Source organism: Euleptes europaea, chromosome 1 (assembly GCF_029931775.1).
Source record: "Euleptes europaea isolate rEulEur1 chromosome 1, rEulEur1.hap1, whole genome shotgun sequence".
NCBI classification, from domain to species: Eukaryota; Metazoa; Chordata; class Lepidosauria; order Squamata; family Sphaerodactylidae; genus Euleptes; species Euleptes europaea.
This window is the reverse complement of record NC_079312.1, coordinates 69,314,648-69,330,460: the sequence shown is the minus strand read 5'-3', so window position 1 is coordinate 69,330,460 and position 15,813 is coordinate 69,314,648. Positions and strand designations below refer to the sequence as shown.

The 15,813-nt window shown below is 42.4% G+C and overlaps 1 protein-coding gene across 1 annotated transcript in view; it reads left to right on the top strand.

The window, feature by feature from the left end:
* The first annotated feature begins 6,223 nt into the window (after window positions 1-6,223).
* IPPK (inositol-pentakisphosphate 2-kinase) overlaps window positions 6,224-15,813 on the top strand; it is a 32,196-nt gene continuing 22,606 nt past the window's right edge. Inside the window, exon 1 of the mRNA XM_056854497.1 lies at window positions 6,224-6,317. Coding sequence (XP_056710475.1) covers window positions 6,237-6,317 — 81 coding nt within the window. The 5' untranslated portion in view covers window positions 6,224-6,236. The remainder of the gene's footprint in view (window positions 6,318-15,813) is intronic.

Sequence of the window (15,813 nt, the reverse complement as noted above, 5' to 3'; positions counted from 1 at the left end):
TGAGTTTAGTTTACTGTTGCCCTTCATTGATTATTACATTGTAGGCTGTCACCTCAATGTCTCATTGTTTCTCAGTTGCTGATTATCAGAACTGCAAATCCCAGTTTATCACAGACTTATTTAACTATAGTCACCTGAATGATGTCTTAGTGGTCTCAGTGGCTAAAGAAGGTAAGGACCTTGAGTTGGCTTACTGCCCCTGGGAAGGTTCTTACTGTTTGCTTTCTTTGATATGACCTAGGATACAGCTCTCTGGAAGAATCAGAGCAGCATCAATGTACCTCTGCTTTGGGAGTTTCCATGACACAACAGCAACTTTGAGACTCTGTAGCAGAGGTCTGCAATGTGGTGCCAGTGGGCACAATGATGCCTGCCAATACCTTTACTGACACCCAAGTATATTTAGAAAGTGGCGGTGGCCAGGTGGGGCTTCTGCCTAGCAAGGGGAGTGATTCGCCACTGGAAATTTGGCTGGCTGTGCAGTTTTAAAATGCTGCTTTGGCAGCAGCTGCCACCACAGCACAAGGTGGCTGAAGGTAAGCTGGGGCAGCCATTTTTTGGATGCCTCCACTTCCTGCGGCAGCCATTTTGTGACAGCCATTTTGTGCCTACGCCCACCATGCTGTGTCAGAATTTGAAAGGTGCCCACAGGCTAGAAATGTTTGGGGGCTCCTGCTCTATAGAAATTATCTTGATAAAAGACTTTTAAGTGCCAAGGATATATATATAGGGCTATGCAGTATTTCCATGATGCTACAACTTCAAATCAAGAGACTCTTTTCAGTCATAATCTATTTATAAGTTTTTGGAGTACCATATTCCAGGCAAGTACCAGGGAATTGGATACTGACCACATGAAAGCCAGCTGTGATCAATTCGCTACTTACTTTGCAAACAAAACCACCCAGATCTGCTCTGGGTTAGATGCTGGTGTGGATGTATGTTCAGATGATGTACCTTTGGCACCTGCTTGTCTAATTTATATGGATACGTTTCAGCTTGTGGAGCTCAAGCATGTGCACAAGATCCTTGGATGGGTGAGACCCTTTCACTACCCCCCAAAAAAAATCTGGACAAGAATTGTATTTATTATGCAAATCAGAGAAACTATGCAAATTAGGAGCATGCACAATGGAACATAGATTCGAGATTTGTGCACTAGTAGAGGGGCTTCTGCCAGCCTTTTTGCTCTTCTCTAATATTACAGAAATTGATTTTATTTGAATGAGACAGCCACATTGCTCTACTTTTGTATGTAGGCCAGTAAATTAGAGCCATCGACAAACCTTTACTTACAAAACTTCTACTTACAATGATGGCACTGATGGTGTTGAAATGGATTTAGGCAGATTCATGGAAGACAGGTCCGTCAAAGGCTACCAGCCATGATGATTAAAGGGAACCATTGCACTCAGGGGCCATAAACCTCTGAGTACAAGCACTAGGAGGTAACAACAGGAGAAGTCCTTGGCCTCTATTTCGTTTGTTGGCCTTCAACAACGGGTTGACTCCTGTGTCCAACAGGATGCTGGATTAGATGGACCTCTGGTCTGATCTAGTAGGGATCTTCATACGTTCTTATGTTGATGATTACCAAAGGAGGTTTCTAAATTTCTGTTTGAGAAAGGAACTTCGTTGAAATAATTAAACCTGGGGTAATAAAGATTAAAACACCTGTACTCTCACCTCAAAATCAATTCTTAAAGTACTAGATTGGCATTTTTATGTCAGAAATTACAGACTGAACATAAACCACAAGGTTAGATTTCCTGTTCAACAGCCCCAAACTCAAGCTGTCGTGAAAGCTGACATCCACTTCTCAGATGGATACATGCCCCAAATTATATAATCTACTGTCAAAGTAAACATGAACACATGAAGGTGCGTTATACTGAATCAGACCCTTGGTCCATCAAAGTCAGTATTGGCTACTCAGACCGGCAGCGGCTCACCAGGGTCTCAGATAGAGGTCTTTCACATCACCTACTTGCCTAGTCCCTTTAACTGGAGATGCCAGGGAGTGAACCTGGGACCTTCTGCATGCCAAGCAGATGCTCTACCACTGAGCCACAGGCTCTCCCCCTTAATTGTAATTGTTTACTGGTTTGGGAAGGCTAATCAATCGAAAACGCTCAGTGTCTATAGAACTAAAATTTTAAGGCACTCAGTCATAAGCTAGAATCCAGAGAATCTATAAAGCCAACAACACATAAATGTGAGTTTTGAGTTTGCCAAGTGGCTACAGCTAACAGCTCAAATCCCTGAAATCATGGGCAGTTTTCCTTCATATCCATGAACACTCTGCTGTGCAAACTTTTATAGACTCCACAAAGAACAAATATTTGGGTTGTAAGAAATTTAAATATGTACATAAGAAGAACAGTAGCATCTCTCTCTCTGTGTGTGTGTGTGTGAGAGAGAGAGAGAGAGAGAGACAGACAGACAGACAGACAGACAGACAGACAGACAAGCAACTTTGGGAGGGTTTGATTTTTAGTTGAGGAGAGTCCAATTAATTTTTCCCTACTGGCCACTTTTCTGCTCCGGACATCGCCCCCATGTTCTTTCCTATGCAGTATTTCAGCTTTATTATTTATTCTCAAAGTATAAAATCAACAACAAAATATTATACGAAGGACAGCAATCAGAACAGCAATCTGAATATACCTACATATACAACATTGTATTGTTTCTTCATTCAGTGTACAAGAAATTGTTTCAATTGTTTGTTCTCTCTCATAATACTAGAACACGGGGTCATCTGCTGAAGCTGGAGTGAGAGATTCAAAACTGATAAAAGGAAGTATTTCCTCAAACAACACATTATTAAATTGTGGAATTCCCTGTCCCAAAATGTGGTGATGGCTGCCAACTTGGAAGGCTTTAAGAAGGGAGTGGACATGTTCATGGAGGAGAGGGGTATTAACGGTTACTAGTAAAAATGGATACTAGTCATGATGCATACCTGTTCTCTCCAGGATCAGAGGAGCATGCCGAATATATTAGGTGATGTGGAACACAGTCAGGGTGCTGCTGCACTCGTCTTGTTAGTGGCTTCCTAGAGGCACCTGGTTGGCTACTGTGTGAACAGACTGCTGGACTTGATGGGCCTTGGTCTGATCCAGCAGGGCCTTTCTTATGTTCTTATGGAAAGAATAAAACAATATTGCTAATTCTTAAGCCAAATACGAATTGCATTAAATCACAATGGGTAGCCGTGTTAGTCTGTCCGTAGCAGTAAAAAAGAGTAAGAGTCCAGTAGCACCTTAAAGACTAACAAAATTTCTGGCAGGATATGAGTTTTCGTGAGTCGCAGCTCACTCCTTCAGATACAGCCAGAATTCTAGGAATTGTGTTATCAGCAAGTACATGACTGTGGCAGCAATTATATGGAGCAATGATATGGAGACATCTGCCCCTAGAATACCTAACAAATACAGCATATTTTATTAATGCACAAATAGGAATAGGGTATTATAAAATGTAACAGTCTATACATTAAAGTTTGGTTTTTTTTTAACTTCTGTAAATGATTTTCTAAGGTACAATCCATTCAGGGTTACTACCACTCATGGCTCATTGAAAGTAACTGGGACAAAGGTTACACGAGGGCTGTGTTTGTTTATTAAAAAGGGCACATTTTTGTAGAACTACCAATTTTCTCCTCCCAATTCTTTTAAATGAGGTCTTTAGTATTTAAATAAAACTCTCATATGACATATCTTCTCTTCAGGATATATTTTTCTCCTCACATGCATACAAACTGCTTGTAAAAAATGTACTAAATCAATACGTAACCCAGAATAGTTTCAGATCTGACAGTATAATAATGCCTTATCCTTTTTCTGAACTGTTTCAGTATTGTTCTTGTCCACTCCAGGAAGTGAGTCAAAACAATGTAATGAGAAAGGAGAATGAGGGCAATACTTGCGTAATGTTATTTCCAGTGAAGCACTTGATTTGTGCTCTGTAAAACTGTAACTTATATTTTAGCCCAAGATTCTTGCTTCATCAAGTTTGATGCACAGCTATTCAGATAAAATTTACCACTGAAGCAAATGGTAGAAAAAAATCACATTAACAACCTGATCTGAAGCCCAATGAATAATTTTGTCTAAATTTTAACTGAGACTTTGAAGGAAGGGGGTATTAATCTGATTGTTGCTTACAGAATTCTTGATGCTCCTTTAACCTCGCATTTTCTAACTAACAAACACAACGAGAATGATCTAAGGTTCTTTGCAATATGGACCTATAAAGGTAACCCTTTTGATTTGGCTAATGTTCAAAAAATCCTTCTTAGGCAAGAGATGCGCTACATTTACCTTTTTAAATCTTATTCCCCTTTTGGTTTGAACAATGAATTAGATTATTAATGTTTTTTGTAGGATTCTTGCAGTCACCTTCAGAAATTTAAGTAGTCACAGCTGTTCCATATGTTAAGTTTTACTAGCTCTGCATGTAGCATAAATTCACTGCACCTGTAGCTTTGGCCGCCAAGCAGCCTAGAGCGGAGCAGCCTGTCGGGTGCAGAAAATTTACAAACTTTATAAGAAGTTCACTTCATTCTTGAGGTATGCGTGTTGTATTCAGTTTATTGTGTGTTTGTCCTTGATGTATTAAGAAAGAGACCAAGCTTAAGAAAATGTAATTTTATTATTATTTGTAGGAGCTTTGTCTCCTGTTTAACGGAGAGCTGATGAAGCTGCCTGAGCGGCAGTGAAAACGCAAAGCATCCGGACGGCGTTCCAACTCCTCCTCGCGTCTGTCAGCCTTCCCGCCCCCCGTGGGAATCTATTGTACATGGACTTTATTGGAGTCTTAGGAGACTGTTTACAAATCTTTGTATATAGTAGCTTTTTGTAACCTTTGTAGCCCTTGGCTACTTTGTTTGCTATACCCGGTCTACCTTAGTTTTTGATGTTTTCTTTGATGTATGTCGACACGTTCACCTTTTCACTATTCAATATATGTTTTTGCAGTAAGCTGTGAGCCTTGTACTATTCTTTTCCACAGTACCTGGGGGTTGGCAACCCTATCTGGATGTGACATTGGTAGGTAGCCTATGGCTGCTAAGCCCTGCCTAGCAACCAGCAGGAGACTGCATGGGGATGGGGGAACCATGAGCAATGGCACCACACCACTCTAGGAATCTCAGGGAAATCTACAGTAAACTTCCCCCAGAAGTGATGCCAAGCCTCTCCAGGAATTGTTCAAAACTCTATAGCTTTACCATTGTGTCTGGCAAGTCATAGAAAGGAGCGATGTTCATTAAAAAAAAATCTCACTGGCCTGATGGAGTGCTGGCATGCAAGGGCTGCTGAGGATAGGAGACCTCCCACCCCAGCAAGCACATGGCAACTCTAAGGCAGCCCAAGGTACTTTCTGTCCCTTGCCCCATCCCCATCATCTCGGTGATGCTGGGCTCCTGCCTGACATCCTTAACTACTTGCTCTAAACTTTATGAATGGGGGAAAATTATAGATTGTAATATTTATGCATTGTACTTGCAACCAGAAAACCCTGGTCCTAATGACGTCTTGCAATAATTAATAGCCAATACAAACATACAAGACTAGTGACACATTAGCTACAGCAGGCGCTGTTTCTGCCTTATTCAGAAACAGTTTAGCCGAGACCCTAAAATAAGAACAATAACATGTCACTCTTATTTGCAATGGAGGGGGCCAAGCACAATTTATTCCAGCACAAGCGATCAATGTAAGCAAACTCGGCACACCGCCGCCGTTCCTTATAAACACTGTTTCCGATTATCGTGCGCATGCCCCGAGAAGATTTCCCCTCCCCCCGTCAATTATAGTGAACGCTCCCCCATGCCAGCAATAAAGATGGCGATCTGACCTCTTCCCCCCCCCTTTCCCGTGGTGGGGAAAAGAGCGGCGGAAAAGCGGGTGCCCACACTAAAGATGAGCAGTCGAGGAAGTCCCTCCCCCTATCCCCTCCGCCATATATTCCTTTCTTGGGGCGATAATCTCCGGTTTGCCTCATGGCGGAAGGTGGAACTTCCTGCTGCGACCCGGGCGCGAGGAAGGCGTGTGTCGGGAAACTACCCGATGGTGGACTTGTCGTGAGCTGACGGGTCTTGTGGGCGGGGGGAACGCTCGTCGGGAAAGGGGCTGCCGTAGAGCGGAGGCGGAGAAGCACAAGGGAGCCGCAGGAGCAGAGCCCGGCCGGAAAGCGAGGCGCGAGCGCGACTGGCTGCTCGGCTAACGAGGATGGAAGCGGAGAAGATGGACGAGAATGAATGGCGTTACCACGGCGAGGGCAACAAGAGCCTCGTCGTCTCGCACAGGAAGGTAAAGGCGGGGGGGGGGCCGCGGGAGCGAGCTGGCTTCGCGCGCGGGAACCCCCGCGGCGGCTCTCGCGCGCGTCCGTTGCTGGCCGCCAACGGCTGCTTCCCCCCCCCTCGGGGGGGGGGCGGGGGAGGGTGCGTCTCTAACTGCCTCTCTAACTGCCTCTCTTGACCCCGCCATCGGCGGTATTAGGTGTGTGTGTGGAGGATATCCCGATAACTCCATTCGGGCCGAGGTGGAGAAGGGGGTCGGAGGGAGAGGAGGAAACCCTCTCCCCTTTCCCTCTCTTTTTTACTTGAGGACCCCGGGCAGGGAGCTTGAAATTCACGGCCGCCCCCCTCCCTGTGAGGAGGCTGGTGAGCAGCGCGGGGGGTGGGAAGAGGAAACTGGCGGAGCATCTTTTGCGCTCGCCAGTCGGGCCATGGGGCAACGTGGTGGGGCCGAGTCTTCCTTCTCCCCTTCCCGCCAACGCCAACAACCCCGTGGACTTTAGGTTTCGAAAAAAGTGACCGCCAGATGGATAGAAAACAAAACAGAGTCTTTCTTCTTAAAAAGTGAAGGGCTTTCGTGGGGCGTAGAGGAAACGGGAAGGTGCGCCTGGTGACCTGCTTGTTTATTAAAAACGCAGGCCTCTGCAGACACAGGTGCCTCTCCCGGGACTCACGCTTCGCTCAGTCTTCACTTTATGGAAGTTCGAAATGCGCCCTTTGACATCCTTCATCACACTTGAGCGTGTGGTAAAAAGAGTGATTCCCGCCATCAAGTTGCAACCAGTTTATGGCGACCCTGTAGGGTTTTCAAGACAGGTGATGTTCAGAGGTGGCTTGCCATTGCCTGCTTCTGTGTAGTGACCCTGATATTCCTTGGTGGTCTCCCATACCAACCAGGGCATGTTTGTAATTCCCAGTGGGTCGCCGTGTTAGTCTGTCTGCAGTAGTAGAAAAGGGCAGGAGTCCAGTAGCACCTTAAAGACTCACAACAATATTTTCTGGCAGGGTAGGAGCTTTCATGTGTGTTAGAGTAGCTTAAATTGGGTGACTTGGTGTTTAAAAGCCAGAGAACAGCAGAGGGGTGGCGGTGATGTAAAATGCGAGCTGTTTTAAAGCTGGTCTTAAATGGCCTGTGTCATGAGCTTTGGCTCAATGTTTCTGGGCTGATAAGTGGGTAGGGCTGTGATGTCTCTGTGTAATGATAGGGAGGAGAAATTACCGGAATATTGCAACGTGATAGATATTAAGTCTTTGAGCACAAATTAGTCTTCTGGGAAGTAATTTATAATCCGATTACAGACCTATCTGGGCATGTGAATTCTAATGAATATGCATACTGTTTTGGATGTTTTTTCTCCGTTTAATTATGCTTGAACTGTTGGTGCCACCCTGCTATGTTACATCATGATTATTTCACTTGCTCCATGGCACCAGGAGGTATGTGTGAGTTTTTTGCATTAAAATCCTATTTTAATCATGGGAAAACTATCTCTTTTCTCTTTTTTCTTTTCTCTGTTAGAGGTCTTCTGAGAGCATTTATTTTGGCTTCATAGGTTGATACAACTACTTTATCCTTCAACATTCAAATGATCTACATACATTTCTCTGGACACATTGTTAATTTTCCTGGACAAAAGAACAGCTTCCGGAAACCCATGTTTATGAATGTTTTACAAAGCAAATGTTTTTGCTGGCAAGTGTAAACCATTGAATGTTGGCTTGGTGTTGAGTGTGCCTTCAGTAAGGATAGTTATTTGGCCTTACTGGGATGCAGTTCATTTCCTGCATATATTAATTCCTACCACCTGTTATACTTTTTTTGTTGTTGCATATACTAGTGTTAGGTCGGTGAGAGTGAACGCAAACTTGATAGTGTGTAATTTGAGAATGGTGATGTGTTGGCTTCCCAGGATATGTATGTATAAAGCTAATTTGTGGCTTTTATACATAGTAACCTACTTTGGTAGTTGAAAAACTAGCACTCAAAATTAGTCTTTAGAGACAGCTATAGAATTCCTGTTTTCATAAAGAGGATCATAGCACAGTGAAAGAGCGAAAGTTTTCTTAACCCTCTGTCTGAAGGTTGTGTCAACAGATCCTGGTAATTTCATCCTGTTCTTCCTTTCTCTCTCCCCTCACCAAATAAGGATAGACACTTTATTTTAACCGAATCATCTGCACTGACTTGTGGGACCCAATTTTATAATAATAGACTAGCGTTGAACTAGACCAGTGGATCTCAAACTTCAGCCTTGAGTGCCCCCATTTTGATTAGTTTTCCCCCAGATCCCCCAGCCCTTCGCTTCCCTGCACATACCACATGCCAGACATGTAGCAAACCGTGGATGTCCCATGGAAGCTTCCATTCTCTTGTTTCCTCAAAACAATACAGTGAGATCCTTATTAGCTGAATAAGCTGAAATATTCTCTCAATGTAACCTACGAGATCAGGCCTCACAGTTTAGGTCATTCTGTAGGGCTGCCCAAGTTCTAATTAATTTCATCCTTTGGAAAATAACTTTGCATTGTAGACCACAAGAAACTTACATATTTGTAAATAACTTGGATACAGAGGCCAGATGAGTGGTAAGGGTCCTGAAAAAAATTCCAGAGATGCTAACAGAAATAAAGACCAGTGTGTCATACAGCCTGAGTTTTAGTAAGTCATTTGAAAACGAACACTGGTTGCTTGTTAAAGTCATTTGCTTTGGAAAACAGAGTGAAAACCTGTTCACTTTTCTACTGCAAGTAGCAAAGGTGACCGCTTTAGGACTTTACGTCCTTGGTGCTGCTCATCCAAATAGAGTTCGTAAGGCTGGTTTGCAGCAACTAGTCAGCACATTCTCTGGCTAGTTCTTTGTGGTAATCTGGAGGCTAGGTGATTGTGGCAGCTGCTCTATAAGTACCTGCTCTTTGAAAGCTTGTTGTCTGTCCTTACTAAGGATTTGCAGACTCCTGGATTATGCTTGCAGCCCCAGTTTGAGAAACACTGAACTAGAGAATTATGTTGCAAATGAGACTGAGTGTTCTGTCTAATTTGATTCAACAATAATTCTGTGTCATATTGAGCTTAAATGACAGTGTGAGCTCACAGGGCAATGTTTGCAAACTGTTTTTGGTATCAGTTTAGTTTGGACAAAGGTCATTAACAAAATATGGAATCTGAAACACTTTGTGTTGTGCCAGATACTAGTTTCTGATAGTAAATACAATGAAACTTCTATGATAGTATTTCAAGTTATCCAAAGTTCTAGCTGCAAAGTTTGAAAATATGTTCCATGTAGAGCTAGCTGTATAGCAAATGCGTGTCTAGGCACAATAGATTTTCCCCAGGTCATTTAGATGATAGACTGTTCTAAATTCGCATTATGTCACTTGGAGCAAGAAGGCATTCACCACTGCTACCAGTGTCATGTCAGCTGGCCCGTGCAATTTTTTTGCAATGGCTACGCATAGTCTACCAGCTAATTCCTTGTGATCTCTACTTAAGTTGCCTGGCTCACTTTCACATAAAGCAGTGGTACTCATTCTGTAGCTCGCAGAGAACCACATTTGCAATTACCAGCAACCAAACATGACACTTGACTATTGTATGCCTTGCATGCCACCCCACCAAACATACAGATAGAATAATATAATATACAACTATTAATATTAAGTATATAACGATAACCTTTTAGATTACTAGAGTAGCTCTGAGCTTGTAGGGCTGTTTTCCTTCTCAACTGTGGAATGTTAGCTAGCCCCTGTGTATCTAGAATAAGGGGAAAGGCTTCCCCTTTTGCCTTCCTACTCTTCCCCAGCATGAGGTGTGAAGGTCATTTGAGAGAGTAAGATTGCTAAGGTTCTTGGAGGAGGAGGAGTTGGTTGTGGAGAAAAAGGAGTAAAACAACCATTCCACTATGGTCAGTTTGCTCTTTTCTTGGGTGTCTGCCATGGTGTTGGTGGTTTTATTCTCTTCTCTGCAGCTAACTATCCAGGTGTGGGAAAGAGGCTGCAGAGAAAGCAGGGAGTTGCTGGAGAGGACAAGCCCTTCTATCCCTGGCACAAGATCCACAGATCAGGGAGGCTTTTATATCATATCTTTTCTCCAGTCCCTCCTGCCAGAGCTGTCTCAAGGTGGGAACCACCTGCCAGCCATAAGCCCTATATGGCAACAACCTTGCCCACTTTTCTGAAATGTGGGAAGGGTGCCGCATTGGGGAAGAGCTACAGGTAGTATTTCAAAAAGCCACATGTGGCCTCTGAGCGAGTATAACTGACTTAAGTATTTCAAAACTTTTGTTGAGAAACTGCATGTATGAATGCCCTGGAAATTATGGGATGCTTTCTGAAAGTGTGCAAAAATCATTGTACGTAGTGCATATGAGGATAGCATAGTTAATCTGGTCACAATGAACAATTGGTGTTTGCTTTCGCAAATGAGCTCATGATCAAATGCGCAAGTAGCACAGTGAGCTTGTGTTGACAACAAGCCTATTTTTCCTGACATGTTCATTTGTCAAACGAATTGGACTTGCAATAGGACATTGTACTTAGATTTTCTGTTTTGGAGGTAGTTGCCAGTATGGAATAATGACTTCCTATAGCTGAAGCTGGAGTTTCTTGTGAAAAAAACAACCCTCTACATATTTATAGTCAGATTCTGCCAGTAAATTTTCAATACACTAACTTTCAGTACATGCATAAATGAAGGATTTCTGTAAGCATTTTTGTAACAGGGCGTAAAGAACAGTTTAAGTGAATTGCAGAACAAAATCTTCTCCTTTGATGTTTACTTCATTGCAGTGTTATACCTGATTGCTTTCTGACAAAGTAAGGCAAACAACTTGTAATTCATATACAGATCATTAAGATTTCACAGTATTGTGAAATACAAGTGGGGACCTGCAACAAAATGTGTAGTGGCTATGGAGGTGTGCGGGGGGAAGGTGGGCATTCTCAGCTGCCCTCTTTAAACCTTCCTGCCAGTTCTTCTAATTGCCGAGTGGGAGCAAAGAATCCTCCTCATCCCCCCCCCCCAGGTCTGCTTCTCCTGAAGTCTCACTGGTCAGAAGTCGGCGGGAAAGTTTAAAGAGGGCAACTGAGGCAGCAGCTGTGGAGGTGTGTGGATGAGAAGGAGCCTCCTCACAATGATAGCAGTGAATTTACTTGCATGTTGAAACTCCTGTAGTTAGAATTGGTATACCATATTAAATTATTAGAATTTTAGAATGTTGTTCTAAAACTGTAAAGGCAATACTTGTTGATTTATAAAAAAAGTGAAACAAAAGTAGGGATATTCCATATAATGGATAGATTTTAGCCCATGAGGGTACACCATATCTGAAAATAAGAAATTAGGGATTTGTTAGTTATTGAGGTATTCTGTTTTTCTGCTAAGTGCAGGAATAAATTATAGTTCTTGCCGAATTTGTTCATAAGTGGGTACCTAGCTAAGGCTTAATTGTAGAAAATGCTGTCATCCTCTTTATCAAATGTTTCGTTGGAGAAATACTTCTTTATAGAACAGTTGTTCTGAAGTGCTGTAAGGGTAGAGTCTCCCAAAGTAAAGGAAAGAAACAAAAAGAATTTATCCTGATGCTCGTTCGATTCAAGATATCTGGCAATAGCACCAAAGAATACTGTCACAAGTCCCTTTAGTAAAATTTGAGAATCACAAGGGAAAAATGCCAATGAAGAAGGGCATTTGTTACATTACTATCCCCTCTTTCACATATAACTAGAATAAGGTGAAAGGAGAGATGAATTGCCTGTTCAGAATTTATTGAGAAAAGGTGACATAATACCCCTGATATGAGTATATAGGCCAGAGTAAAACATTGCTGTGACTACCCATTTTCGTAGACCTCTTATCTCATGTTCTCAGAGCTGTAGGTGTAGAATAACTTGCCAGTGCCTTTCAGAAAAGCACATTGAAGTACCTAGTATATTGCATTTGCATGGCTATTGCAGAGATGCAAACAAATGCATAATAAACATATTATCCATTTCTCTGCATCCCTGCAAGATCCATGGAAAAACCTTTTCAGATCCATTCAGCATCAAGATAAGCATGCCTGCCTTATCCCCTCCATGTTATATGCACTCCATAAACATGATTGGTCATAAAATTCTTAACCCCCCAACAGGTATTTAATATGTGATGCTTTATTTATATTTCAACTTCGGGAGTGTGTTGTGTTACAGACCTAGGACCAGATTAGGATGAACAAAATGCCCCTGAGTTCAAAAGCAAGAAAAAAGTGTATACCACCTTGCTTGCTGCATGTTCCTAGTGATGAGACTTGTATTGTGAGTTCCATGCTTGGAATTCCCAGGTGGTGGTGCAGGGGCAGATTTCTACTGGAATTGTGACTTGTGGGTGATATGGGAAGTTAAGTCGTTCCCCCTTGGGGCTGTTACAGGTTGGGAAAATAGCATGGAAGGAGGCTTAAGCCCCTCATCTTCCTGTGGTCCTGGTGTGAATTGGTGGCATATGCCTGGTGCTTGCAGAGCACACTGAGACCCAGGGAAAATGCAAGAAAAAACGTAGTGTGTATTTTTCTTTTGCCAAGTCACTTCTAACTTATGGCAACCCCTGGTGGGGTTTTCAAGGCACGAAACGTTCAGAGGTGGTTTGCCATTGCCTGCCTCCACGTCATGACCCTGGTATTACCTTGGTGGTCTCACATCCAAATACTTGCCAGCGTCAACCCTACTTCGCTTCTGAGATAGGCTGTAGGCAATACAGTAAGATTCTCAAACTGAAAAGAATATAAGAAGGGCCATGGTGGCTCAGAACAAAGGCCCATCAAGTCCAGCATTCTGTTCACACAGTGGCTGACCACTGTATTTCACAATTTGTCCACTCTCCTTTTAAAGCCTTCCAAGTTGGTGGTCTTCACCACATCTTGTGGCAGTGAGTTCCACAAATTAACTATATGCTCTGGGAGGAAATACTTCCTTTTGTCTGTCCTGAATGTTTTGCTTAGCTGTAAGGTGTTGAACAAGCCAAAATAAACACCTCTGCACTGGTACCAAGGTAAGGAAGGTAGTGCAGGAATCCTAGGCAATAATCAATACAACTCGAACTGGTGAAACATCAAGGTGTAATAAGTGCATACAAAAGTGAAAGAGGACTAACAAATATACAAATATATACAACAATACTCCAATAGTCCACAACGGTACACACAAATATGTTCCAATAGTCCACAAGGTACACTGATCCAAAGAAGACTTGAACAGCTGGTTATATAAACTCAGCAGGTAAGTAGAAAATCTAAATAGGAAGACGATCGTTTCTTTCTTCATCAGTTCCATTCCTATGTCAAAAATCATTTAATTAAAATATTGCTAATAAGCATAATGGATCAAAATAGTGAAAAATTCATATACTTACAATCCATATAATTCAATATGCACACAATGCGTTCAAAAATTCATCCTGTAAGGTGTAGCAGAATTTATTCTTCTGTGAAAAAAAAAATCATGTACTAACAAGAACCATAGTACAGGGTAATACATACTTCTAATGTGAACATGCATTTACTGTGTTCTTCCACCAGTCAGAATAGAACCTGTAAAAAATTAATCATAAAAATCCTGAAAATGCTAGATTGCTGGAAGATTGTCAATTATTCATACCTTAACTTTACTATTTTAAATTATATGCAAAAAATTGAATATTTCAGTGAAAAGTGCTCAGTAACATCTGTGTTGTCATGTACATGAAAACAAACATGTAAAGAGCTAAAGATCAGTAGTTTTCATATTAAGGAACATAAATGTTGTGAAGAGACAGGTTTGAAACAATTGGCTGCACAGTCATAGTGCTGAACGCTGGGGTTCTGTGAATGGAACTGCTGATGTATACTTTGGTCATAAAAAGCAGCTGGGGGGGCAGCTATTGATTGGTGAGGTAGTGCTGAAAAGTAGGCTTAGTTCTTTCCCTTCTCTGGTTGTTTACCCAGTTGGAAACAGTACTCCCCCAGATGCTTTAAGCTTGTGCATGTGTTGTGGGGAGATGGTCCTAATATAGCTAATGGTCTTTTCCCCTACTGGGGCCTCAGTCAGCCCAGAGGAAAGTAGTTTCAATTGGGGAAACACCCCAGGGGGAGGGGAGTTAACCCCCCTCTTCCTAGTGCTTAGGCCCCAACTAATATTGGGAGGGGGCTGACCCGTGGCTGTATTTTAGGGCCAAATTAAGTTTCAGAGGCTCCAGTCACAGAACTCCAATGTTGCATGTAATTAGACTATAATTGGCTTAGGGAAAAACTTGCAGATTTAAAGAATGATTTTATCCAGAACTTATCCATAATTACATAAGAAATGGTGGGGAGGGAGGTACTTCTCTCCTGTTGATCAAACGATAAATCTTGTCCTTAATCTAAAGTATGTTACAGTTTAAGGAGTTTGGATCTTGGTTTGGTTTATAATCTGGCAGAGTTGATTCCATGCTAGGTGCTTTCCTGTAGTTTCCGTGTTGTTGCCATGGCTGTCTGTGTAGCACAGCAGCAGTGGGGTTTCCATGTTTTGGTCTATCAAGTCTCTGACAGCCATTTCCTGCCCTGTGTACAATTGGCGGGCTTTTAAAACCAGCAGCTGACATATTGAGATATCCCTATATCCATGTGTCAGTTACCATTAAAAAAAACCACATACCTGCTAGTGGAACAAGAGGGAATGACCACCATAGAGACTAGGGCAGGGAAAATGATGTAAATATGGGTGGAACCAGGAACATTTGGATTTTCCTGCCTACTAGGCAGCCATCTGGCTTTGCTGTGATCTTTCCAAAAACATTGCAGGAAAGACAGGAAAACTTGAGAGGTTTCTTGAAAGCATCATGATGCTCTGGAGAAGAAGGAGAAAAACTTGCTTCCCAACACCAAATAACTTGTGAATAAGTGACCAATGCTGTGAACAAAGGGAGAAAATCTTTGTTTCCTTCAGCTTTCTAGGAAGTGCTGCATATAAACAGGCAAAGAGTGAACTACTTTGATCTAACAATCTACTTCCATTGCCTGATTCTCCAGAGAAGCTATGAACTAGTTCCAAGAATAGCTGTCAGACCATAAGAGCCCTTGTTGTGGAATGTTGTGTTGGCAACCACTTCTTCAGGAGACAGTCCCATACCTCTCTCTAAAGCATAGTATTTTCAAAACATAGTTTATGTGTAACAGGAAAATTTTGTTGGAGTTATGATTATTAGCTATATTTTGAAAAAATGTATTATTGATCTATGCTATAGGGCAGTGATGGCGAACCTTTTAGAGACCGAGTGCCCAAACTGCAACCAAAAACCCACTTATTTATTGCCGAGTGCCAATGCGGCAATTTAACCTGAATACCACCCCCAGAGGGAGAGGCTAGGGTTGCCAAGTTCCTCTTCGCCATGAGTGGGAGGTTTTTGGGGTGGCGCCTGAGTAGGGCAGGGTTTGGGGAAGGACTTCAGTGCCATAGAGTCCAATTGCCAAAGTGGCAATTTTTTCCAGGGGAACTGATCTCTATTGGTTGGAGATCAC